Source organism: Ictalurus punctatus, chromosome 2, assembly GCF_001660625.3.
Source record: "Ictalurus punctatus breed USDA103 chromosome 2, Coco_2.0, whole genome shotgun sequence".
Lineage (NCBI taxonomy): Eukaryota > Metazoa > Chordata > Actinopteri > Siluriformes > Ictaluridae > Ictalurus > Ictalurus punctatus.
The window spans coordinates 5,921,590-5,949,227 of record NC_030417.2 but is presented as its reverse complement, the minus strand read 5'-3'; the positions used below and the strand labels follow the sequence as shown (position 1 = coordinate 5,949,227).

General features: G+C 40.2%; 1 protein-coding gene across 6 annotated transcripts; it reads left to right on the top strand.

Moving 5' to 3' along the window:
- The first annotated feature begins 934 nt into the window (after positions 1-934).
- Positions 935-26,104, top strand: nek1 (NIMA-related kinase 1). Of its 6 annotated transcripts, none has more exons than XM_017461118.3 (36): positions 935-1,156; positions 2,437-2,573; positions 2,657-2,753; positions 3,301-3,398; positions 3,802-3,885; positions 4,015-4,082; positions 4,167-4,253; positions 6,485-6,539; positions 6,968-7,168; positions 7,749-7,806; positions 8,111-8,283; positions 8,543-8,608; positions 10,981-11,040; positions 11,170-11,217; positions 11,312-11,392; positions 11,525-11,649; positions 11,757-11,882; positions 11,995-12,097; positions 12,196-12,282; positions 13,383-13,466; positions 13,565-13,642; positions 13,780-13,875; positions 14,076-14,237; positions 15,003-15,068; positions 15,206-15,446; positions 15,551-15,676; positions 18,154-18,324; positions 18,417-18,806; positions 19,090-19,195; positions 19,445-19,533; positions 19,619-19,848; positions 20,539-20,675; positions 20,768-21,081; positions 22,472-22,605; positions 23,060-23,192; positions 25,297-26,104. In XM_017461118.3, exons 2-36 carry the CDS (start codon positions 2,457-2,459, stop codon positions 25,308-25,310), a joined length of 4,305 nt encoding a protein of 1,434 aa, XP_017316607.1. In that variant the 5' UTR covers positions 935-1,156; positions 2,437-2,456; the 3' UTR covers positions 25,311-26,104. The 6 variants fall into 6 exon arrangements, with proteins under 6 accessions (XP_017316607.1, XP_017316624.1, XP_017316638.1 ...); XM_017461126.3 differs by having other exon boundaries at positions 936-1,156; positions 19,640-19,848; XM_017461135.3 differs by lacking the exon at positions 8,543-8,608.
- Positions 26,105-27,638: the final 1,534 nt, after the last annotated feature.

The following is a 27,638-nucleotide window of genomic DNA, read 5'->3' as shown; positions in this document are numbered from 1 at the left end:
TCAAAGCTGGTCTGCATGCATGTATGGTCGGGGGAAAAAGGCTGCTGGTCATCTGTTTTAGTTCACATGTATTATGCACTTGTTTGCATGCATACTTTTTATTTTATTAAATAGTGTTCGGGAATGCCTTTATTTCTAGTATTGAAAGTTTGTTGACTGTTTTTCTTTAACAATTGATTTTTTAAAATAGACATACAAATATATTTCACACGATACTTCAATTATGAAATGATTTACTATTACTAGGTAAAACAGAAGGAAACAGTTGACACTTGATGGTAAGATCTCTATTCTGTTTTCTAAAGTCAGTTTTATTTTGATGCTTTTGGAAAAAGAAATATGCAAGAAAAATAAAAATAAAGAACATGTTCCAGTGTTGCAGACTGTATTGGCTTTTATGATTAATTTATTCTAAATAAATAAGTTGTTTTATGTAATATTTAATATATGTGAAAGTCTGCTCATTTGATTGTGTTATCACAATAAAACAAATAAATAACACATGCCTTTAACGATAGATGCCTGATTAGCATTTTTTAAAAATTGTTTGTAGAAATTGTAATAGAAAAATCTTGCATTTGATATAATATTGACCTTTAATATTGGTTAAAGGTGCATTAGGCAAGATTAGGTCAGTAACAGTTAAGATAGGTTCATCATTTAAAGTCATGTTCACGAAGCTCCGCCCCCAGGATCCACGGTAGCCAATAGACTAGAGCCTACAAAATGACTGACAGGAAGCGCATCCAAACACACACAAGCATTTCAGGCCGGAAGTGAGTTTTCCAAATGGGTTTTCTCAGCGGCTTAACGCTTTTATTTTCTACTATCTTACAGATTATTTATATAAGTAAGAAATTCCATTACGTTTTATTAACATTATATAGCTATAATTCTATTATATTCAATTCTGTATCGATTATTTACTCCTGCAGCGTCTCATAACCAGTGACTGTTGCTAGGAGACACTTCGTACCAAACACTGAGCACACGAACGTCATCGCGTTCTACATCGGACAGGCACGTTGACGAACCAATCACAGAGCAGGATTAGAGCTCTCGACCAATGAAATGTCAGCGTTTTGTGACGCTTCTCGGTAGGACGTTGTAAGTGTAAGGCGTTTGATGCAGCGGGAGTTTCTCCAGGCTAAAGGAGGTAATGTAACATTAAAATGATAAATAAATAGTTTTGTAACATTTAACTGTACTAGAGTAGCAGACGTCTGAGGTGCACTTACTTTGACAGTTTTGATTTTTTAAGTATTTTTTTGCGAAACAGTGCAGCTGGCTAGCTAGTTAGATGATAATGAGTGCATGCTAATGCACCTCAGTGGAAGCTCCTGATGATGTATTCATTATATGTGTAAATAGAAATAACGTAATAACATCTTGAACAGCGGCTAAGCGTTGAGTCGAAAGCTTGTGTATTATATCTGTGTATATAATCTTAGTTGTATCATGATAGCCACATTGTTGCTCCTGTCAAAGCCCAGAAACATTGGGTTATATGTTATTGTCCTAAAGTTAAATAAATGTCGAGCTACTGTATGTATGTTTTTGCAATAAAGCTGTTAGCAACAGACAGATATTTACTGCATTTCTCATTATCCTTTCTCAGAGAAATTCTGTTTGACATTTTATTTTCATTCAGCAAACTGAAAAACACACTTTCTATTTTTATTTGTAAAAAAATAAATAAATAAATAAATAAATAAAAGTTTACATAAACTGCAGACCTGGCTTGGACTCAAAAATAGATTTAATATTTGTCCAGGAACCTTCCAGAATATATAGGCTCTTTTGGGCTTCACTGTTTACTAATAAATAATGATAGTCTGAATTATTATATATACTAAATGAGGGGTGCCAAAACTTGTTCTTGCAGGGGGCTAGATGACAATACAGAGGGCTGGTCATCCAAATCGAGTGAACGGTGTCGGAATTACAGTAGTACACTGGAAATACTGGTGCAGCTCAACAAATAAAAGAAGAGAATTTAATTTAACAAGTGGAACTTTCATATTTTCTTGATTCATTACACATAAAGTGAAATATTTCAAGCTGTTTTTGTTTTAATCTTGATAATTACAGCTCATGGAAATCAAAAATCCAGTATCTCAAATTATCTTGGTTGATTAATCGGTTATCAGCAGGTACTGCTCGACTTAGTTATCGGGAAAATCCACAATCGGTCGACCTCCAGCATGTACTTCTTTAAAATGTTCCAACTTTACCTGTAATGTATTGGGAATGGTTTCTGTTGTCAAATGTGGCTTGGATGCATTTTCACTTCCTGATGAGATTGAAAGTGAGGGCTTTATGCTGGTCAGGGTCGTAGCGGATCCGGAGCCTGACGACGAGATTAAATATACCGTGCTCTGACAGAGGAAACGTGTGATTTCTTGTCTTTTGATTCCGTTGTCTCGGTGACTACAGCATGACGGATCGAGCCAGACATGGATAAATATGAGAAGGTGAAGAAGATCGGGGAGGGATCTTTCGGGAAAGCCATTCTGGTAAAGTCCAAGGAGGATGGTCACCAGTACGTCATCAAGGAGATCGGCATCTCCAGGGTGAGCCGCTCACATTTCTTGTTTGATTCTAAAAGTTTACATGCACATACGCCCGCCGATTAACTCTCAGTCACGTTTTACAGATGTCTAATAAAGAGAGACAAGAGTCGCGCAAAGAAGTGGCCGTGTTGGCGAACATGAGTCACCCCAATATTGTGCAGTACAAGGAGTCATTTGAAGGTAAAATTCTTTACTTCCGAGCTAAATTCATGTCGCTGATTAATTCATTTTTCACTGCAAGGGTTAGTTTTTGAACTGGCGGGTTTGTGTGTATTTATACAATGCTGAGTAACCGGCCCACACAGCTCTGAGGTAACGATGCTGCGAACTCAGGAAGAGATGCGTTGTGTAATTTCTTATAGTCAAGCTTGATTTTGACTAGAGGAAAGCATTTGCTTTGTACAGGAACAAAGGACTTCATTCCTCCTTACCGATTCTCAGGTTTTCATCTCTCGTATCGATGTACAGGTCATAAAAATGCCACATGAAATAAGAATTAAGATAAAGGAGTCTTGCCAGCGAAGCTTAATGGCGTCATTTCGGCACGCTGTGTTTGACAGAAAGCCGACGTTCGAGTGATGGAGGAAGCTACAAGTCTTGGAATTGAATTACAGAGAGTATCTGTATGAGCTAATGGCCTGAGAGGGAACGCAGCGAGCTGCTGTTGGGGGTTGTGACGTGGCAGCGTATCAACAATGTTAACTCTCTTCTTTTTGCTTCTGCGCAGAGAAAGGTTGCCTGTATATCGTGATGGACTACTGCGAGGGAGGCGACCTGTTTAAGAAGATCAACAACCAGAAAGGACTTCTTTTCCCTGAAGAACAGGTTAATAGAGTGCTAAAGAGTGTGTGTGTGCCTGTTCTTCTTCTCACCAGCACACAACACATTTGTTCTGCAGCTTAAAAGCTACAAGCCTTTTGTGTGAGTTTTAAAGTAATGCACTTAACCAGTGCTGCTGCTGCTTTGTCACTCTGTCGCTAGCCCCATAAATGTGCAGTATCATGTGACACAAATTGCCCATATCCATCAATATTTACAGATTAAATATCTATAAATAAGCTACAAATGGGTATGAGCGAGGGATCACATTTAACAGCCTGCAAGGTTTCTAATACACTCATTCATTTGAAAAAGTATTTCCGTTGTTCTTCTGATGTGCTCTTTGTCATACATTTCAGGCAGTAATGCGTATACTCCTTCACTCATTACGATCTTTTTCCTCCTGCAGATACTTGACTGGTTTGTGCAGATATGCCTGGCTCTCAAACACGTACACGATCGTAAGATCCTTCACAGGGATATCAAGTCACAGGTACTGTTTAGAACCTCATACAGAAGCAGCGGCCGTGCTAATGAGTGATAATCCAGTCAAATCTTTTAGTTATTTATTTATTTATTTATTTTTGCATATAAATGAATCCACTTTTTTACACCTCTCCAGAATATTTTCCTGACTAAGGATGGTACAGTACAGCTAGGGGACTTTGGGATCGCCAGAGTTTTAAGCAGGTAAGATTGCGTTATATGTCGTTTGCATAAAAAGGCCTGCTGAATATGAGATTTAATATCATTATGATTATGTTTTGTGTGCAGTACCGTGGAGTTGGCCAGGACCTGCATCGGCACACCTTACTATCTTTCCCCTGAGATTTGTGAAAATAAACCATACAACAATAAAAGGTAGTGTGTCTTGAAACGTATGTGAGAGGTCTGCTTGATGTACAGGATACATTATGTACAGTTGAGGGCATAAGTTTACAGATGCCTTGCAGAATCTGCAAAATGTTAATTAAAAAAAAAAAAGTAAGAGGGATCATTAAAATTGCATTTGGTTTTTTATTTATTGCTTCCCTGAATAAGCTATTTATAGCCACAAGACACAATAATAACTGAATTTATACAAAAGAACCAGTTCAAAAGTTTACGTACGCTGAATTATTAACACTGTGTGTTGTTACCTGGATGATGAACGACTGTGTTTATGTTTTGTGATAATTGTTCATGAGTCCCTTGTTTGTCCTGAGCAGTTAAACTGCCCACTGTTCTTCAGAAAAATCCTCCAGGTCCTGCACATTCTTTACATTTCCAGCATCTTCTGCATATTTGAGCCCTTTCCAACAGCGACTATATGATTTTAATATCCATCTTTTCACACTGAGGATGACTGAGGGACTCGTACACGACTATTACAAAAGGTGCAAATGTTCACTGAGCGTCAAGAAGGCAACACGATACATGAAGAGCCAGGGGGGTGTAAACTTTTGAACAGGATGATTGGTGTAAATTGTTTTGTTTAAAGATTTTTTTCACTGAGTACTGCCCTTTAGTCTAGTCTAAAAATACACAAGCAGGTGGTGAAAAATGAAAGGAAAATTTTATGATGAAATTTTAATTTATGTTTCGAAATCCTTGTATAATAGGGGTGCAGTGTCTATATTTGTATCTGTTTCATGCTCAAAATATCCTTATCTTTATATTTGGGTTTAAATCGGAAACGGGCTTGGTCTACATCGAAAAGCTTGTTTAAAAACCAATATTGGCACCCTTGGTAAATATGAGCATGAGTAAATAAGAATGAGTGTGAAATAAAAAAATGAATGATTAAGAGAATCTTGTCTATGCATTACCTCATATTTATACCCCTGTGAAACAGGAAGTCATGATGGAACAATTTCCTGTTCCTAGTCACCCATATGTACAATTAGGTTTTTTAAAATTATTATTATTTAAATTATTTTTAATTATTTATTTAAATATCAATGGGAATATACTTATATTCATTATAAATTATATATATATATATTTTCTCATGAATTCATAGGGGTGCCAATAATTGCACACCTATATTTAACAAAGGTTTTTTGGGTTTTTTTTTTTTTTTTTTTTTTTTTTTTGATAAACCTGTGGTGTTTAGAATTGTTTGATATCCACGAGGGCAGAGTATTTTTGTGTATTACAGTGAAACATAAAAGACCATTTTTCACAGCCTTTGCTCATATTTACCAAGGGTGCCAATACTAGTGGAGAGCACTGTACTTCAGTTTTTGAGTTTGTCACATTCCAGAAAAGTTCACGGGTCATGTTAGAATCTACTATGAAGCTGGGATGCACACGGAGTGGTTCTGCAAATCCAACTGAGGTCCTTTATGTAGCATTTTATTACATAGTCTATTATTTTTTTATTATTATTTTATTATTATTATTTATTATTTTATTTTAATAACAATGGGAACAGTGAACATGCAAGTTCATTAAAATGAATTAAAATGACTCCAGTGAAAAGCATACCGTATTTCATATTAATGAAAATGTATTTCTTTTGTTTGTTTGTTTAGAAATATGGTTTTATTTTGGAGTTCAGTAAGGCAGCGTTTCGATCCGGTTACTGGCGCAAACCAAAGAAAAATCAAATAGTACTTATAGAAGTACTTATCTCTTATTAGTATCGTGTTCATGAACATGGTCTTTGTTCCCTTGGAAAGACTGAGGGGGAAAAAGATGTCTTATCTTAACTTGATTTTATGCCTGAACATTGTGGGTTAGTTTCAGGTCTTTTTTTGTGCATCTTTTTCATGGGTGTGAATTCAGCTGAAACCTGGCAACCCTCTCCACAAGCTTCCGCAAGCCATGTTTTAAAGCTATACAAGAAAGTAAAACCCAGAATACTTGTGGTTGTGAAATTTTTGCAGCTGATTAGCTTTTTCTGCAGGGATGAGAACCACCTGAGGAAGAAAACTGTTCAATTTAAAAAAAAAAAAAAGTGGTTGGGTTTTTTTTCTTCTTTTTTTGATCATCCAATCATACACTGATTAACAGCTGATGTACTGTGCTTTTACGTGTGTGTATATCTATGCTGAATGTGCCTGTTTTTGTTTCTTCCCCCCTCTCTCTTCTGTCCCTGTGTTTGTTAGTGATATTTGGGCCTTGGGATGTGTCCTGTATGAAATGTGCACACTTAAGCATGCTGTAAGTATAAAATAGTCCCTGCAGATTAGTCCTTAGCTTTGTGCATTACTGCTGAAGATCTGTGTGGTAAATTGTCTGTGTTCTGGCAACCCCTTAATTGTTGGCTCTTATTACCAGGATGTATATTGTTTCTTTGTCTTTCAACAGATTAGCCTGTCTAAGGGAACAGTCTTGCTTCAAACACTGTGTGTGACTGGCTTCCTAGTCTTCAGTAATTAAAGATCTAGCGATAAGAGTTCAGAGCTCTAGGGAAGCGCTTTGAATTCACTGCTGTTTTAGCTGAAAAAGATTTTCTTTGATATTGCAGTCATCTCAGGCTTGTTTGATCCTTCAGTGCCTGTGAAGTTCAAACCGAATGTCCATGGTAATTTATTCTGTGTATATATATTTTTTTTGATTTGGTACTTTTCTCCCCCCCCCCCTTCAAGTTTGAGGCCGGGAACATGAAGAATTTGGTGCTGAACATCATCCGAGGTTCATACCCCCCAGTGTCGGTGCATTACTCTCAGGATCTGCGTGCTCTCTTGGGCCTGCTTTTCAAACGCAACCCGCGGGAGAGACCCTCAGTCGGTGCCATACTGAACAAGCCGTTTCTCGCCCGCAGAATCCAGAAGTTTCTCTCTCCGCAGGTTAGACACACAGGTTTTGGGGTTTTTAAAAAAATTTTTATCTGAGCATATAAACAAAGCTGTCTGAGTGTCAAATATAAGCAGTCAAGCTGTTCTAGGGGGGTAGGATTTCTGTCTAGTTGATTTATTCTCGGTTTTAAAAAGATTGTTTCAATAAATTTAAGCTGTCAAGCTTACGAATAAATAAAAAATAAATGCAATAAATACATATATTTAACATCACTTTTTTTTTAATGATTAACTTTTCTTTTTTTTGGAATATCACTGCAAATGTAGTATTTAATGAGGCATACAAACTGTATAAGGGTGCATTGGGTAGGATTTCTATCTCTTAGTAGAATTGTTCTCAGTTATAAAATTTATTTACAAAACTAGTAAAAGTAACGGAATAAAAGGTTGGGCTGCAGTTGCGAATACTGGTAAAATACTACCATGCTTAAATGTTTTACGACAGGCAGATTGTGTGTCAGTAGTCTGTTTTGGTGTGTACTCTGCTCTTTTTTTTTTTTTCTTTTTTTTTAAGGAAAATATCCTTAGCCTAAGGTATGGCCTCGAGAAAAGTGTTGTTTGTGTGTTTCAGCTCATCGCTCAGGAATTCAGCAAACAACCCAAAATAAATGTTGCCCAGGGAGTACCAGGTAAACACGCGCTACCTTTCACTCACGTGCACGGCATTCAAATGTCTGCATGACCTTCCTGACATTAAATGATCCATTTTTAGTGTTGGTAAAGATGTAGTACAAGTCAACTTCACTTCTTCACATCAGGCCATGTCACAACTACCCTCTCGTTGGTTATTTTCCACTTCCTATAACAGCATGGTTTATTCCTTACACAGTGATAGATATGACCTTTTTATAGCAGTTGTACACACATAACAGATAGTACATAATTAACAAGCAAATCCGTACTATTTATTTCACTCTCTCTTTTAATCCCCAGCCAAGCACCCAATCCCTGGTCCAGCATCCATTACCCCTGCTCAGAAAATCACTAAACCAGCCGCCAAATACGGAGTGCCTTTAATAGCGAAGAGACCTGCCGACACCATCCGGAAACCAGCTGATGCAGCCAGGAAACCGGCAGAGAGGAAGCTCGGGGTCAAATTCAGACAGGTGTGGGTTTATCTGTATTAAATAATGCATATCGATACACAGAGCAAACTCTACCGCCCCTTTTAGCAGTGCAAAAATCACGTGAGTGCAAGCTTATTAAGCAGCGATCCTGTGTAGGTGTTTAAATATAAGCGAGTTCATATTTAGGAGGAGTAGATAGTGAGTGAGTGTGTGTGTGTGTGTGTGTGTGCGCGTGTGTGCGCGCGCGCATGTGTGAGTCAGAGATGTCTGATCCGCACCGGTGTCGTGTGTTGTCCAGGCTCTTCCTCCAGCAGCAGTTCAGAGGAGAATGAGTCGACTGGAGGAGGAGAGGAGGAGGCATGAGGTACCCCAGAGAAAAGCCCCTTATTTCCAGCCCCCTGTACTAACGCACACAACTTCCTCTCCTTACTCCTTTTAAACTCACTCAGTAACCGCCCTCTCCTGAACCACATATTCAAGCCCCCCCTTTATTTATTTATTTTTATTTAGTTAGTTAGTTATTTTTTATAAAAGCTGTTCTGTAGAAGAGCATCTTCTATCTTAAATGAGTACACAGAAGTGTAAGCTTAGTTCAGCATGTTTCTGAGCCAAGTTGGTTATTAATTCATGCTAAACGGAATTAGTATGGCGGGATGGGATGAAAAATATTCTGTCGCACCTCTCTGATCATCGTCTCTCCGCTCTATTGTTTTTAGACATGCTGAACAGACTAGAGCAGTAGTTCTCAAATGTTTTGACTACTTTAACTGCAAACTAAATTCCAAAGACCCCCTCAGTACAGATTGATTTTTCTGACCAAAGTCTCATTATTGAGATGTGTACAACCATTTCTTTTATTTTAATTGGAACTTTTATTGACCTTTACACTGACAGAGTTTATTTATTTTATTTTTTTTATTAAAATTGCCATCAGGTCCAAGTTAACATAATTTATTGACCTAAACAGTCCCCTCTGAAACCATTGGAACAGCAAGGCCAAATTCATTCGTTTGAGCTCTACATCTAAAACATTTGTGTTTGAGATCAAAAGATGGATATGAGACAGGATTTTAGGATTTCAGATTTTATTTCTTTGTGTTTACATCTAGATGTGTTAAACGACATAAAACAACCTTTTGTATCAGACCACCCGTTTATTTAGGTGAGCAAAAGTATTGGAACAGATAAGTCTCGACATAAATGGAAGTAAATAACATTTCATATTTGGTTGCGTAATCCTTACTTGCATTAACTGCATGAAGCCTGCAACTCACTGACATCACCTGCCCGGTTGAAGTTGTTGGTGATGTTAATGGCTGTTGTTTTTGTATTTTTCTTCACAGCACTCACAAGTTTTGTCATCAGATGATGTTTTCCTTGCCTGACCAATTCCATGTCTGTTGCTCAGTGTACCAGTGGTTGCTTTCTTTTTCAGGACTGGCTATGCCCAGTGCTTGTACAATGCCTCTGATTTGATTTTTCCCTCATTTCTCAGCTTCAAAATGACTTGCTTTTCTCCCATAGACAGCTCTCTGATCTTCATGTTGGCTTACCTTTTTTTTTTTTTTTTTTTTTTTTTTTTTTTTTTTTTTTTTTTAAACAAAAAAATGTCTTCACAGCTGAAACACGAAGGCCAAAACCACAAGTAGATGTTCAGAGCTTTTTATCATTTAAACAGTCAATCCAACAGCACACACCTGGGTAACACGAAACAAGTCACATGTAGTAATATTTTTGCTCACCTACAAATTGGATTGTCTGATAGAAAATATGCTATGTTGTGTTTCGTTCAACACCTGTACATATAAACCTCAGGAAATAAAAGCTGAAATTGTAAACTCCCTTTTTATATATGCATTATATTTCATCTTTTGATTTCAAACCCAAATGTCTTGAGTCTACAGCATCAACAAATGAATTGGCCTTGCCGTTCCAGTATATATGACATTTATTTATATTTTTGAGTTATTGAGATTTGGTCTAAACCTATTCGATTCACACGGATTAATACATTTAAAAACTACATAGTAAATAATACAAACCCCCCCAGGGGGCCTCGGACCCTATTTTGAGAACCTCTGGTCTAGAGGATCGGTTTATGTGCATGATGAGGGTTAATCTCTTGTTGCATATTCACAGATGAAAGAGCAAGACATTGGTGTGACATTCAAGCAGTTTCTCGCCAACCCTCAATGTTGTTTTTGTTTTGTTTTTTTAAATCAATGAATAGACTGTGTACTGTTCTGCTGAATACTGATTTATTAGTTAATTATTTTATTTAAATTTTTATTTATTTATTTATTTATTTATTTTTAAATTTATTATTATTTTTTTTATAAATATCCATGGTTTGGCCTTGGTGCAGTGAGGCAGAGGAAATCTGTTTCCTCTCATCTCACTCTTATATTTAGTGTCACTATTTCATGTTTTTTTTTCCCCCAAGAAGGTTCCAACTCTCTTTGCTGTGTGTTTCCTGCTTCACTGCATTTTAAAGTCGTTTCTTTTCCCTCTTCGTTGACACTGTCAGTTCCCTGTCAAGTAACAGTGTTATAAAAGTAACAGTATTATAAATAATAACTACAAATTGACTGGTCATCTTGAGGGCGCAAAACAAATCCCCAAGATTATCTTACTAATGCTGTAGGCAGTCGGAGCCTGGGTCAGTTCATAATTGGGCGATTTAGGAATACGGAATGTGGTGGTAATCTTATTCTTGAACATGTGTTCTGGTGACAGGATGGAGCGAAGAAAAAACGAGTGGAGCTGATGGAGAGAGAGAGGAAACAGCGAGAGCAGGTTAGTCTTTATTTCTCGAGTCGCTCTGCTCAGATTCTGCCTACTGTTTTTGCAGAATTTTGTATCGGTCCGTTTTTATATGAGTGGATAAAATGTAAAGTCAGAATATCTTGACTCATTTTATTTTAGATGTTTATCCTGAAGGCTGCTCAGATGAAAAGATTTGAGAGGGAGAAGGTGATGATGCGTATCTAACTTCATTGTAGTTCCTGCATTACACCTGAATTACGATGAATTTGAACATTTAAGCCTTAATCTCTTTCCACATCAGCTTAATAGGATCAACCGTGCACGAGAGCAAGGCTGGAAGAACGTTTTAAGCTCCAGTGGAGGAAGTAGCCCAGAGAGGAAGGTACCGTATGCCTTCTCTTGTTCTTGATCAGTGCTTGCTCAAATCACTTACTCAGGGAATTCTTTTTAGACTAACAATGCTGAAATATCTGTGCTACACATTTCTTCCCTTTAATTTTCCTTTGATGTTTAGTTTTTTGGGGGTGGAGGTATGGGAGTCTCTCCTACTCCAGTACCAATCCCCTCTCTTCCTGGACCTGCCCATGTCCCACCTTCACTTCCGGGCTCCAAAGCATCAGGGGACTGCATCCCAGCAAAGTACGTTAAGTGAAGAAGGAAGTGCATTATATAAGTAGATGCATGCATGAAAAGAGACTTCTGAAAATGCTTTTAAATATTAATAATGGCCTATCATTTTAATAAAGGCCTGCCCTAGACCCTGGAATGCCTAATGGGCATGCCTGCGTCTCAGATTATCACTCTGTCAAGAGCCAGGCACGGAGGACAAGTCTCCAAAACGAGACCGTAACTAAAAATGACTATGCTAACAGGTCTGGTTGCTTTTAAATTGGAAACTAATTGGCTTTGGCATTTTAGCACTTTGTGTGGGGTTTTTTTTTTTGTGTTTTTAAAAAAATATATAATTGTCTAATGGGTGTCTAGGCTGCGAGCTCAGGTTGCGGCAGAGAGGGCCAATCAGGTGAAGGAGTTCCTGCAGCGCAAACAAGAAGCCCTGCACAATAAAGTCCGTGCCGAAGGCCAGTTGGTAAGAACTCTTTATTTTTTCCCAGCTGTAATATTGAGGCTTAGATGTTAGTGCCTTGTAGTGACCGAATAGCTTCTGTTGACTTGAATGACGAACAGGGGGCCCGGCAAAACCTGGCCACCATCTTTGCGAGTCGGACAAACTCTTCCCGAGGCAGGAGACCCAGGGTCAACAAAGAGGAGGAGGTAGGAGGGTGGATATAACCAAAAGCGCCTCCTTACCCCATTTTATTTGACTCATCCACCTTTCTCAACCCCCATTCATTTTCCCCTTTGTACAATTTGGGCTGTAAGTACTCACCTATGCCTGCAGGATGATCACTTCCTCCCCTTGCACAATGGTGTTAACTAGGTATGCACTGATCCACTACTATCAGCGTGACTGGATGCTTTCACACCTAACGAGTCCAAAGTGGAGCAAAATTCAAATGTATATATTTTTGAGTTTCACACAAGCCACGAAGAAGAAAAAAACTGCGTGTAGGACTGGAAATATAGTCACAATACGGAGATTTTATTCAAATCACCCAACCGTAGAGAACATGGAGCCTGTGCTCAGTGAATTACTAGATAAATAACTAGCTTAGTTTTACACCCAGTGTTTTTCTCTTTTTGTTTGATTCACTTCGGGTAGTCGGATTGATTCAGGGGTGAATCGCTTTCTCGTTGCAATCAAACCTCGCTGGTGTCCAAAAACGCATCATTCAGGCTGATTGTCGGTTATGTGATTGTTGTGTACAGCACCAACGGGTTCCATTGAAACGGACTAAACCTTGCATATGTGAAAGCGCCATCAAAAACGGACACGTGATTGGTGCGTCCCTAGTGTCAATGCTTAAATCGCGCCACGGATAAGCTACTTGTGTAATACAACCCTTATTTATTGGTTGCTGCATTACTGTGTTTGTGTAATTCTGTTTTTGCACCCACTGTGGATTGTCTTTTGTGTTTTGTTTTGTTTTTTGTTTGTTTGTTTTCAGGACTAAGGATTGGTCTTGTGGTGCTAATTTGAGTTCGTCCTAACATATTCACTGTTCAAACCCTAAAACATTTCTAAGTGTTGGTCCTATTTTTAACAACCTCTCGGCTCTTGGAATACCTCATGAGCATATGCATGTTAGTTTCTTTGTTAGTTTTCTTACAATATTTTGTTCACCTTGTTTTATTATGTTTTCCATAATGTCATGAGATGTTTGTTTTATGTAAGCCAAATCATATGTGTTCGAGGACACGGTGCATGATATGACAAGGTATTATTTTGCGCTCATATGGTCTGTATTTTGCAGGAGTACTTGGCACGGTTGAGGCAGATCAGACTGCAGAACTTTAACGAGCGCCTGCAGATTAAAGCTCGCCTCAGAGGAGAGAAGGTATGCACATGGACATTGTCGGTGTGTTTATCTTTAACATCTTTGCAGTGATATTTTATTTATTTATTTATTTATTTATTTATCGATTTATTTTCCAGCATGACAGTGAGTGTTCAGACAGTCAGGAGTCTTGTGAGGAGTTGGAGCTCAGGAGGAAAAAGATTGAAGCTCTGAAGGTCAGGGACTTTTCAGAATATTAGGCTGTTTACAATGAATGTGGATTTCGTTTGACTTTTTATTCATTATACGTCTGCGGTCGGGACAGTTTCTTGGCAGTAATTGTCTGTCCGTGTGTGTTTTTTATTCGTGGCAGGTGCAGTCGAAGGCCCGTGCAGCTGTCCTGAAAGAGCAGCTAGAGAAGAAACGGAGAGAGGCTTACGAGAAAGAAAAGAAAGCATGGAAAGAGCATGTGTGTTAAGACGGCGCTCTCTAAATCATTCTGCGCTTTCATTTCTGTCTTATTCTTTCCCTCCTCCTTGCTCACAACTGAGATATCTGCCTAACTTCCAGCTGTGTCACTGTATATATACTCTTTTTAAATAGCTTTCAGCGATTATTTTTGAAAAGATTACATTTTAAACTCCCTCATATTTAATCCGCTTTACACAGCTCGCTGCTCGAGGAGTAAAGGTTGACATCGGACCCCCGAAAGGAGCTGCGCCACCTTGGCCTGACCACACCCCTCAGGATGCCATCACTAAAGCCACACCCTCTTCTAGACCCAACACTCCAGCTATCTCTATGACTGCAGCGCTGAAGGATGTTGGCGTGGTCAGTCCTCACACTGTTAACCATTTAGTTCATTCATTTACATGTTTTGGACTCGGCGGTAAAGCAAACGTGCGAAATGGATTAAAGGAAACTTTATTAGAATTCATTTGAATTTATGAAATTTAAAGTGCATCCAAATCTTTCTATCATAATCCGATCTCAGAGAGCTGAATCGATGGGGAATGTTTTTTATGGGAAATCTTAAAATGTGTTCTGAATCCACACACAATCAAACCAACAACTTGCCAAATATCGCTTTCTTATCTCTTTTCCATTTGAATTGAATTGCACTGTAAAAACGTGAACGTTTTCAGGCCTCGTTTTCGCAGTATAGCTGCTGTTTATTGCAACGAGAAGTCGTAATGAGGATGAAAAAAAATCATGAACACTGAAGTACAGTCTATAGCTGATCATAAACTGTTATACAGTCTGTAGCTAATGCTGATATCACCATCGACAAATCTGGTAGCCCAATCCAGTTAACAGACTAATTCTGGTCTCTGTCGCACCAACATCCATCCAGTCAGGATAAGGATTCGTGTCTACTTGCCTGTCAATCATGTTGCCTGTCTATTCAGAAAGATCTACCTCGTGCCCTAGCATACTGGCATTGTACCTAGGCATATATTTTGGGCTCAATGCTGTAATAGACTCTGTTTGTAGTTTTAAAAACTATCTTGGTTCACCCAGATGTTGAGACCAAGAGACTGGAATCTCAAGGGCGATTTTCCTTTTCCATAACACGTTCTGTTCTCCTGACTATAGACTGCATCTGGGCAGAGTTCCCCAATGAAGGAAGATCCCTCAAAACCCGAGACATCAGATGTTCAGGTAGGTAACCTGCATCTTCCTTTACCGATGAGATCCCGTTTTATCTGCCGCTTTGTTCCTTTACTTGCCTCTGCAATGTCCATCCCTGTTTAAATAAGCTTGGTCTAAAATGCATTGGTGTACTGTACTGTTCTCAGAGTGACAGGAAGGAGATTCTGCGCAGACTGAATCATAATTTAAGGGCATACCCTTCTAAAGAAGAGGGCGAGCAAGAGATGACACCTCTCAGTGAGCCAGGCCCCGACCCTCAGCCCTGCCAGCCAGTCACAGATGAGAGACCACAATCTGGGGGTGACAGACGTAGATGGGAGACCGGAGCTCCTCCTGTACTCTCGGTAGCACAGTGCACTCTGGAGGACACGTGTAGCACTATGGCAGGTACTAATCTACGCAAGAAGCCCAACATTTGAAGTGAAAATCTACAGCACAGTTTTCAAATCTGTGTCTTTTGTTCCTTCATTCTTTTCTTTCTCTCGTATCAGGCTCTCAGACAGCGTCTTCAGAGGCGAGTCCCGTCTCTGGTGGTGACAGGAAGAAGTGGCAGCCTGGTGATGTTCCGCTTGCTGTGGCTCATCAGACTCTGGAGGACACCAGTATCACTACAGCAGGTGAGTTTCTACCTGTACGTGCACTTAACCGTGCACAGGGCAGCCCTCCTTTTATACATCGGTTCTATTTTCTCAGACTAGTACCAATTGTGGAGATGTTTTACCTTGGTATAGTCTTACTTTGAGACGGTATACAATGGATATAAAAAGTCTACACGCCCCTGTTAAAATGGAAGGTTTTTATGAAGTAAAGAAAAAAAGTTAAACTAGGAGATTAATCATGTCAGAACTTTTTCATCCTCAATTTGAAAAACAATCAGTAACATTTTTAGGGAAAAAAAAAACAAAACGTAAAATAACCTAGTTGCATAAGTGTACACACCCCTAAAAGCACCTTTTGATTTGATTACACCACTCAGTCTTTTTGGCCACTCAATCTTGACATATTTTCCCACTCTTTCTTGCAAAAACATTCTAGAGCCTTCAAGTTGTAAGGGAATCTCCTGTGCACAGCCCGCTTCAGGTCACCCCACAGATTTTTAGTTGGATTTAGGTCTGGGCTCTGGCTAGGTCATTCAAAAACCTTGATCTTTTGGTTAAGCCGTTCCTTTGTTGATTAGGATGTATGCTTTGTGTCACTGTCCTGAATGTTTTGCACTAAAATTGACTGGTATTTGTAGCTATTCATGATTCCCTCCACCTCGATAAAAGCCCCAGTTCTGGCTGAAGAAAAGCAGCCCTAAAACATGACGCTTCCACCACCATGCTTCACCGTCGGCATGAGGATCTTTTAGTGATGTACGTTTTTGCACCAAGCATACCTTTTTGGATTTATGGAATTATACCTTTTTGGAATTGTTCTCATTAGACCATGGTCTGGGGTGATTTTAGTTGAGCTTGGATTTTTTATTATTTTTTTTGTAAGAAAGGGCTTCTGTCTAGCCACCCTACAGCATAGCCCAGACATGTGAAGAATATGAGAGTAATCTTATATATCTTACTTGTCAGATATTCCTGCAGCTCCTTTAATGTTGCCGTTGGTTTCTTGACAGCCTCCGTGCTGAGTTTTTGTCTCGTCCTTTTTGTGAATTTTCGAGGGATGTTCTGTTCTTGGTGATGTCTCTGTGGCGCCCTATTTTTTTCCCCACTTGTTAATGATGGCCTTTACTGTGTTGCACGGTACATCTAACGTTTTGGAAATTCGTTTGTACCCCTCTCCTGATCGATACCTTTCAACAAGTGAGATATCTTTGCAGACCATGGCTCCAGCAGTTGGAAATCCTACAGAAACAGCTGATCTTTATTTGGGGTTAATTCAGAAGAACTTTATTGCTGACAGCTGTATGATAAATATTTTTGAACATGAGATGGAATGCGATCAGTTCATTCTGAACACAGCCACATGCCCAGTTATAGCAGGGTGTGCACACTTATGCAACCAGGTTATTGTAACTTTTTTTTTTTTCCCCTTTATTTTTCCCTTAAATGTTTGATTGTTTTTCACTTAATTTTAATATGTTGTCCTTTCACAGTGAGGGTGGAAAAAGTTGACATGATTAAGCTTAGCTTCATTGTTTTACTTCACAAAAACCTGCCGTTTTTAACAGGGGTGTGTTGAATTTTTAGATCCACTGTATTATGTGTGCAAAATGACTCCAGTCTGGAGGCTGCTGAATGGGAGTCTATAGTTTTTGTAGGTACATTGGCTGAAGGAGAAGCAGCAGCACAGCACCACAGCTGGAATTCACCATTCTGATTCGATATAACATAATTACTCATTTGAAATAATATTTATGGGTGACTCCCAGAGGTCGATTGGAAGGTATCTTCTCATTAGGTGCCATTTTAACCCAAAAGAAAACTTCTTTGCTGCCAGAATTTGTCATAAATTTTAACATATTTCTGAGACAACATTTATGTTGTATAAAGTATAAATCCAGATGTAGAGTTTTATCCCTCATGAATGAGCCAGTGGCAAGGGGAAAAACTGCTTGATGCAACATAAGCAAGAAACCTGGGGTGACTTGAACCAGACTTGAAAGGGAACCCATCCTCTTCTTGGTAACACATTCACTTAAGTGGGATCATACATCATTATAATATACAGGTGTAGAAGAGTAAAGGCAAACAGTAGTAAAGGTGTTTTTTATGTTCCGTATGAGTATATTGTGAATAAGTGTCCTGGGATGAACACAGGACAGTCTATATGATTACAGCAGTATTTTAAATCCGTCATTTATATGTAAACATGTATATAAAACTCTTGTTCACTGATTTTGACTTGATCTTTTGACTTGTTTTACAACTGGTTTTATGTTTGTGTATTGTGTATCCATGAAGTGTGCGTGCAGTGTTACAAAGCTGAAAGCTGTGTTTGGTCTCCAAGGCTACTGTGTAGCAACCGGGTTTCAGAAGCAAAACATATCTATATTGCTGTATTCTGCAATTGTAGTGTTTGTCTATACTTCTGATGTAATGATGTAACGTTTCTGTGCGATTTATGTATTTTTTATTTATTTATTATTTTTGTGCTGCAGAACAGACAACAGGTGAGGTCATTCCTATGGAGGCCTGGCAAGGGGAGGGGCTAAGGAAAGTATGGGGGCAGACCCCAGTTTCAGAAGTTTTGAAAATTCTCGAGCAGGCTGAACTTCAGCCACTCACCCAGTGCCTGGATAACAGCAGCATTTGTGACGATACACACACCGGTGAGTATCTGATTTGTATAATACTGAACCTGTCGATGTAAACTAGTTGAAATCTAGTCATTTTAGAATTGTAACGGTCATGTTTTCTGCAGAAAGCCTTATCCCTTCATTGGGGACTTCAGATGATCCTGAAGGAGTTACGTTGGGGCCTTACCTTCAGCCAAGCCAAGCCGTCATTGACCAAGACCAGGAAGAGCAAGCCACGATCAGCAAGGTCCAGGATCAGCAACCTGCTATTTGCCCAGATCAGGAACATCAAGCTGTCATTGTGCAGGTCCAAGATCGGCAAGTTGACATTGCCCCAGATCAGGAACAAGAAGTTAACATTCCCCAGGACCAAGATCAGCACACTCCGAATGACCAGGACCATGAGCAAGTATCAGAGTGTCCAGAGGCTCTGTCAGACGCAGTAGTGATCAGCAGTCACGAACTAAAACCAGACTCTCCAGAGAAGAGTCTCCCTGATGAAAAAGGGACTGAGGGTGAGGAACTCTGTCGCTCAATTCAACGGAAATCTATATTTTGTAGACCGATGTAGAATGAGTATTCATAGACTGGTTATTTGGAAGGACTATTTCTGAGTATGCCGAATAATACATTTGAATCTGCTGCTGATTTAGGGTTTTGGGATTAAATCCATTTTGCATTGGTTCTAAAAACCAGTCTAGTTTAGATAGAAAGAGCATTTGAAGCCATTTTAAAATAAATGTATCTAAAGATATATGACTAGAGTGTTTCTAAGCACATCTGTGTTTTTGCTTTTAGAAACAGATGAAATAGAGAGTTTGGTTCTGGAGGACGACCTTCCGCAGATATCCAGACCTCCGGCTGAAGTGGTAAATGCGTGGGGAGAGAAGGCTGTCCAACCCGGGTGAGACCTGAATTCTCTGGAATGCTAATTATAACCATTTTATCACGCAACTTCCATATAGATGCACTTCATAGCACATATGATGAAAGCCCTCTTAAAGAGTCTGAACCTCATGCCCAGCTGCCAGTCAGTGAAACAGTTGGTGGGAAGGTGTATGTGAAGAGAATATAGGGATACCTAATAAAATGGGTTCTAAGTATATACAGTGTACAAATCAAATTTGGGTGGTTTTTCTCTCTACTGTTTTAGGCCACAAGAGGGCAGTGCAACACCGGCAGAGAAGCAGAATGACGAAAAGACTCTAGGTGTGGAGGATGAAAAGCAAATGGGGGATGCAGGTATGCTTACCTGCTGCCTGATGGACAATATTCTTATAAACAACATTTCCTCCAGGTGTTAATGCATACCTATCTATAAAGTCAGCCACTTCTTTCTCCGTGTCAGTGCCTGGTGACGCTGCATTTGTGAGGTTGAGCTGTAGTCCAGCACACAGGCGCGCAGTGGCGCTGTCCACCATGTCCGCCCAGTCCTCGATGGAAGACAGGTCGTCCTCAGTCACTTCCCGCTCACGCTCCGTGTCACCGCTACGCCGCCATGATGACGCACTTTTGATCGGCCTCTCCACTGGCCTTTTTGACGCCAACAACCCTAAGGTAGTTTGTTTCAGAAACCTTGTTTGTGTCTACCAAAAAAGTGCCACGCTTGTGTAAAAAGTGAGAATGTGTATAGGGTGGTAATGCGCATTCATAAGATCCTTTGATGCGTGATGTGTGTTTTAGGCACTGGGTGTGTGCCAGAAGTTCTGCTGTGTAGTTACGTGAAGCATTATTAATCCGATTCTTCCGCATCCCTGATGCGTCAGCATACCAGAAGCCTGTTCACCACACGAACTGACTACAGTCACAGCTAGGATGAACTTCCTCAGCAAGCCTCCGGCATGCCAACCTGCTGCTACCATCACACCCAAAGTGTTAGAAGCACAGTGCACTAACTTAGATTAGTAGTGCGCAACACACTTGGGGCTAAAGAACAGTAATACTTAACTGACTCCAGGTCACTTTGAATTCTTGTCCAGCATCTTCAGACACCGTTAAAACCAGGGTTAGAGTTCAGCTAATATTTTTTGCTACACTCTGAAGCATTTCTCGAGCTTGTCCCAGTGAGCTTTGTTGAGGAGCTGGTGCCCATATGTTCAGATTCATTTAAACACATCACAGACATGATAATAAGATGTGTCCCCTTCGACACAGTCTCTTAAGATCTTACTGTATGATGCGCATGAGGGGTTTCAGTGCTTCAGCTGATACTTGAATGGAGTGTATGTGTGTGTGTGCTGCTGTTAGATGCTGAGGACATGCTCTCTACCAGATCTCCGTAAAATCTTCAGTGGCTCTACAGAACCTGATGGTGCCTCTGCGCATGACAACAATCTGGAGATCGAGGACCTGGAGGACAAAGAGGATGAGCAGTCTGATACAGAGTAGGAAATATGTACACATCGTGTATTCGCAGGTCACATACACGGTGAGTAGATGCTATCATGAGTTTGATTTGTATTTCTTTCCATCTCAGTGCATATGAGGATGAAGATCTGCGAGAGCTCAGAGCCTCGATGGAGAGGCTGCTTCAACAGCAACAAAGTGATGATGATGATGAAGAGACTGGTATGTCTGATGGCAGTCCTCTTGATGAAGACGAGCATGCCGGATTGAATGGTCAGAGCAAGAGCAGTTCAGTGGAGGGTACCTTGAAGAGTGCAGCAGCTCTGGAGGAGGATGATGACGATCCTGACAGCAGTCCTGAAGAAGAGGCCAGCAACGGGCATGATGCAGAGGAGGATGAAGAACAGAACAGCGAGGGGAAGCTCAACGAGGAGTGGCAGTCAGGTAGGATGATGCACATGACGTGGATCCTAAAGTGCTGATCCAGATTGTTAGAAGATAAATTTACCTTAAAAGTTATTTTTAAAAAAACGTTTCACAACCAAACATATGCACCGATCAGGCGTAACAATGAAACCACTGAGAGGTGAAGGGAATAACGTTGATTATCTCGTTACAGTGGTACCTGTGAAGGGGTGGGATATATTTATTAGGCCGCAAGTGAACAGTCGGTTCTCAAAGTTGAAGAAGAAGGAAAAATGGGCAAGCATAAGGATCTGAACGCCAAATTGTGATTGCTAGACGACTGGGTCAGAGCACCTCCAAACCAGCAGGTCTTGTGGGGTGTTCCCGGTATGCAGTGTCTTAGTACCTACCAAAAGTGGTCCAAGGAAGGACACCTGGTGAACCACCGACAGGGTCATGAGAACCCATGGATTATTGATGTGCCTATGCTGACCCCTGTCCACTGGCGAAACCACCTACAATGGGCACATGAGCACCAGAACTGAACCATGGAGCAATGGATGAAGGTTGCCTGGTCTGATGAATCACGGTTTCTTTTACATCATGCAGATGGGCAGGTGCGAGTGCGTCTCTTTCCTGGGAAAGAGATGGCACCAGAATGCACTATGGGGAGAAGGCAAGCCGGCGGAACCAGTGTTCTTCTGGGGAAACCTTGAGTCCTGGCATTCATGTAACACGTACTACCCACCTAAACATTTGTTGCAGACCAAGAACACCCTTTCATGGCAACGGTATTCCCTAATGTCAGTGGCCTCTTTAAGCAGGATTATGTGTCCTGCCATACTGTAAAAAAATTGTTCAGGAATGGTTTGAGGAACATGAGATAGCGTTTGTTGGTGATGACTCGGACTCCAAATTCCCCAGATCTCAATCTGATCGCGCATCTGTGGGATGTGCTGGACAAACAAGGACTTAAAGGATCTGCTGCTAACGTCTTGGTGCCAGATACCATAGCACACCTCCAGAGGTCTTGTGGAGTCCATGCCTCGACGGGTCAGGGCTGTTTTGGTGGCACAAGGGGGACCTGTACAATATTAGGCACGTGGTTTTAATGTTATGGCTGATCGGTGTATGTTCACAGTGCATTTTGGAAGGCAGGCATTTCCTATGGCATTAACAATGCATCATATGAACATTTTAAAAATCATGTGTTTGTTTAAACTCGCTGACATTTTAACATTTGAAAGTTCTACGTGTTTCTGCTGCATAGATGTTGAAAACACAACACGAAGCTAATCAGCCCTACATACAGTATTTGTGCTTTAGTACCAACACCCATCACATGTTGAGGCTATAAATCCAGCCACATTGAAAGCTACGGTTGGTTCAGTACTGACATATTTTCTTATATTATTATTGATGTGGACAGATGACGGTGAGGAAGAGGGGATGAGTGATTTGGAGCAGCAGGACAGTATATTCAGCCGTCTGGAAGTGCTGCGTTTTCATTTGGAGCAGGCCATGGGCTTTGAGCACTTCATCCAAGCCTACAACAAGATCAAGGTGTGAATTTACAGACCAGCCAAGACTGTAACTGGTTTTAAATCAGCTAGGCTTATGAGGTCCAGTTCTAAACATTGCTCATGATACTAAATTGCATCAATGTAACAGTCAGGATTGTGTAGAGTCCAGCTTTCCTATTTATTTTGAATCTGGTGTCCGTTTACAGTTTGGTATTTGAGTACGTGGAAATTTCTTTAATCAGTGCCCATCTGCATGTGAACTGAACCAGCCTGTTTGAAACCCTTCTAGTGAACTTCTTATAGTGAAAATTCATTACAAATTCAGATTCCTCTATTACCATAAATTGATTGGCTTGCTTATCTGTCACAAATGCAGCTGAGACAAAACAACTCTTAAAATGGCCAAAGTGCAAATCACATTCATAAGTTTGCCGTGTGTGTGTGTGTGTGTGTGTGTGTAACGTGTATAAAAAGTGCATGTTTTGTTCCTGTAGGAACTAATTGAAGACGAAGACAAGAGCATCGCTGTGGGTTCTGACATGGTGCAAAGCATTCTGGGACCTGAGCACCAGCACCTGTATCCCAAAATCCTCCACTTAGTAATGGCAGATGGAGCATATGAAGAAGGTGGATATACATACATTCACCAGCCACTTTAATAGTAACACCATTCCCTTGCTCATTCATGCAGTTATCCAATGCTAAGCAGTGCAGTGCATAAAATCATGCAGAAACAGGTCAAGAGCTTCAGTTAACGTTTACGTCAAACATCAGACTGTAGAAAAAATGTGATCCCGGTGACTCTAAATGTGGCGTGGTTGTTAGTGCTAAGCAGGCTGGTTCGAGTATTTCATTTTCACACAGAACAGTCAGTGAGAGCTTTTGAGTATAATATTTTCTGTAATAATGATTTCACAGTTCGAGAGAGTCAGCAGCACGTAATCCTAATGTAGGGGAACAAAGCCGGCTCTTCTCCACTTCTCAATGCAACGTAACTAATGTAGCTAACTAATAGGCTTCATTTAATAGACTTCAAACATTTGAGTGATTTTAATATCCGATAAGTGAATCGTTTCAGTATCAGTGTCAGTACTGATAAGGACCAAAAAGCTACTCATACTTGGTCTGGAAAAAATGGTGGTGTAAATTGCAGCCTTAGTAAATAAGTATATACTATACAGTAGGGGAAATAAGTATTTGACGCATCAACATTGTTTTTTCAGTAAATATATTTCCTATGAGGCTCTTCACATGAAATTTTCAACAGACAGCATTATTAACTCAAGACTTCACAACATTAAGGTCCATAAATGAAGTTATGTGTAATAAAGTGGAATGACGCAGGAAAAAAGTATTGAAGACGCTAACTGAAATGTATTTAATACTTAGTGGAGAAGCCTTTGTTTGTAATGACAGCTTCAAGACACTTCCTGTATGAAGAAATTAATGGGCCGCAGTATTCAGGTGTGATTTTTGGCCCATTCTTCTAAACATATTGTCTTTAAATCTTGTTCAATTGGATTCAAGTCAGGTGATTGACTGGGCCATTCTAACACCTTGATTTTTTTCTCTGAAACCAATTGAGAGTTTCGTTTGCTGTATGTTTTGGATCGTTGTCCTGCTGGAAGCTCCACCCATGTCTCTTCTTCATCCTCCTGGTGGATGGCAGCAGATTCTTCTCAAGATTCTCCCGGTACAGGGCTCCATTCATCGTTCCTTCAATTATATGACGTCTGCCAGTACCATGTCATGGAAAAACTGCCCCACACCATGATGCTTCCACCTCCAAACTTCACCGTTGGTGTAGGGTTTTTATGGTGATGTGCAGTGCCATTTCTTCTCCAAACATGGTGTGTAGTATAACAGCCAAAAAGTTCAATTTTGCTCTCGTCTGACCAGACTACACTCTCCCAGTATTTCATAGGCTTGTCTAAATGAGTTGTAGCAAACTTTAAACGAGCTTCGACATGCCTTTTCTTTAGTAATGGAGTCTTGCGAGGTGAGCGTGAGCAGTGGAGTGCATTGCCTATTGTTTTCTCTGTGACGATGGCACCTGCTGCGTCCAAGTGCTTCTGGAGCTCTTTCCGAGTGGTCCTTGGCTCTTGGTCTACTCTTCTGACTATTCTTCTGACTCCCTGGTTTGAAATCTTGTGAGGATCTCCTGTGCGTGGTCAGTTGAAGACAGAGTGATGTTGCATCCACTTGTGATGTTGCATCCACCGTTGTCCCCAACGGTGCTTACTGGAGGATTCAGAAGTTATGAAATACGTCTGTATCCGATTCCATCAATATGTTTGGAACAATAAGGTCGCGAAGGTCTTGAGAGTGCTCTTGCTTTTGCCCGTCATGGGATGTTTCTTGTGTGACACCTTGGTAACGAAAAGCCTTTTTACAGACCATCAATTTACTAACCCAGCTGATATTAATTTGCACAGATAGGGGGTATAATTACTTACAGATTTCAGCTGGTTCCTTGCCTTACCTTGCCTTGGAAACTGTTTTTTCTTTGTGTATCCTATACGTTATTTTTACACATAACTTTATTTATGTACTTTAATATTGTGATTTCTTTATATTTGTGGATTTCTTGAGTTAATACCTATGTCTGGTGAAAAATTTCATGTGAATACCCTCAATGCAATGTGATGTAATCATCCTCCAGACCAGAACCTTCATATATTAAATCTTAAATCACAGCTCTTCTCTTGTTCATCTCTTTGTCTCTCTGTAGATAATGACGAATGAGATGGTACTCATCCTCACACTGCCGGCTGCTCAGGACAATCTGCTGGCTCTGAAGTCTTCCCATAATGCTGTGCCTGAAGTGGACAGAGTGCGTGTGAAGGAAGGAAGGGACTCAGTCACTCATGCATGACTGGAGTTTTACTGCCATATCCAACATCAAAAGCCCGAGTGTAAATAAAATCTGAATGAATACTGTTTAACCAAAGAGAGGGGGAGAGAGAGAGAGAGATGGGTCATGTGAGAATTTCTCACCACACAGTATTTATAAGCAGTCACAGGTCATGGGACCATGGTATCCTCCTTGCATCCAGGTACTCTCTTACAATCCAGTCTCACATTGTACAAACACACACATGCACACTAAACATCCTCTTTTTCTACTTTTTTTGGAGTAAGGAAATCCTTTTACAGAACACCTGCATAAACAGTTCTTTCCATGTTTCTTGACGTTGCACAGTTACAGTTCAGCAATCTGGTTACACTGTTCACGTTTCACACAACAAGCAGCCACGTGTATTGACTAATTGACGTTAAGTGTTCACATGTGCATGCATTATATACGCCTTATACTGTTGCACTTCTTCTGTGATGTAAAAGGCTGATGTCATTGTAGGAAATTTCTGTGCAGAAGTGGTCCAGAAAGGTTGTACAGTAAATTTATGTGAAGTCTAAAGACTTCGAAGAGGTGAAAGAGAGAAAATGCATTTTAAATCATTTACATTAAGTGTACATTAAGTACAGTTGTCTGACACAATGTTTGTCTTTGTATTCATAAATAAATGCTTAATTTTTAAGCTTTGTTTTCTGTTTGTGTGTGTGACTGTCTGTCTGTCTCTGGTTTTGTGTGTCTCTATCTCAAACGTCACCATTGTTGCTTGTCCTTGTGTCTGAGTGTTTATGTAAGCACTTGGAAATCCAAACCACAAACGTTCACAACAAATCGTTGGATTTTCATTTCTTCCTTCACGTCCTTGTGCTCAGCGAAAGATTGTCGCCTGATGTGTTCTAGCCGTTTCCACCAATCGGTTCTCCTTCCTTGTTGCTGCAGTATGCAATTTCGCAGGACCTGCTCATGATGATGATGATTATGGTGATGCCATTACATAAAACGCTACTCGCTAGTCTGAAGAGTCAGATGGTACAATGCAGCCACTAATGGAGATTTTAATAGACTGATTCCTTTGTTTGCTCTCAAATTGATATTCTGGCGTTCGGTTAAAACTTTGTGCTTCTTCTGCATTGTGTGTACAATGAGCACAGGCACAAATATTATTTTGATCCAAAAAGGCTTCAAAAACACACAATAGGTGTGAACGGTGCCATGTTTTCGATTCATATTTACAGTCGTTGTTCAAGATCAATGCCAGAGTCAACACGGAAAATGTCTCGGACTCCAGCCCTCTATTTTGGGGGAACTTGTACGCTATACGGCCAGATGTATGTGGAAACCTGACCGTAACACTCGTGTGGTGTTTGAACATCCTATTCCAGATTTTGTCACCCGTTGCTGTTAAAATAACCTCCCACTCTTCTCGGAAGGTTTTCCACTAGATTTTGGAGCATTGCAGTGGGTATGTGTCCTCATTGACCCATAAGAGCATTAGTGAGGTCAGGCACTGATGATGCACAAAGGGGTTTGGGGTGCAGTCGATGTTCCAGTTCATCCCAGAGGTGTTCTGTGCAGGACACTCGAGTTCTTCCACTCCTACTTGGCAAGCCATGTCTTCATGGATCTCACTGTATGAACAGGGGTGTCGTCATGCTGGAACAGGTTCAAGCTTCTTCTTTCCAGTGAAGGAAAATTGTAACGCTACAGCATATAAAAACATTCTAGACAATTGTGTGCTTCCAACTGTGCCGCAACAGTATGGGGAAGAACAACTTATGGGTGTGATGGTAAAGTGTCTACATATTTTTGGCCATATGGAGTGTACAGGTGCATCTCAAAAAATTGTAATATCATGGAAAAGTTCGTTTTTTCCTGTACTTTAATTGAAAAAGTGGAACTTTCATATATTCTAGACTCATTACACATAAAGTGAAATATTTCAAGCCTTTTTTTGTTTTAATCTTGATGATTACGGTTTACAGCTCATGGAAATAAAAAAAAAAATCCAGTATCTCAAAGTGTTACAATAAAGAATTTATAATACAGAAATGTCGACCTTCTGAAAAGTATGTTCATTTATGCGCTGATACTCGGTCGGGGCTTTAATCCTTTTGCAGGAATTACTGCATCGATGCGGCGTGGCATGGAGGCGATCAGCCTGTGGCACTGCTGAGGTGTTCTGGAAGTCCAAGTTGTTTTGATAGCGGCCTTCACCTCGT

Excerpts from the sequence above, each read along its gene's own strand:
- nek1 (XM_017461118.3), top strand. The coding sequence starts at position 2,457 with ATGGATAAATATGAGAAGGTGAAGAAGATCGGGGAGGGATCTTTCGGG. Across the intron at positions 7,807-8,110 it reads TGTTGCCCAGGGAGTACCAG|CCAAGCACCCAATCCCTGGT; the intron begins GTAAACACGCGC and ends TTTAATCCCCAG. Across the intron at positions 13,467-13,564 it reads CTCGCCTCAGAGGAGAGAAG|CATGACAGTGAGTGTTCAGA; the intron begins GTATGCACATGG and ends TTTATTTTCCAG.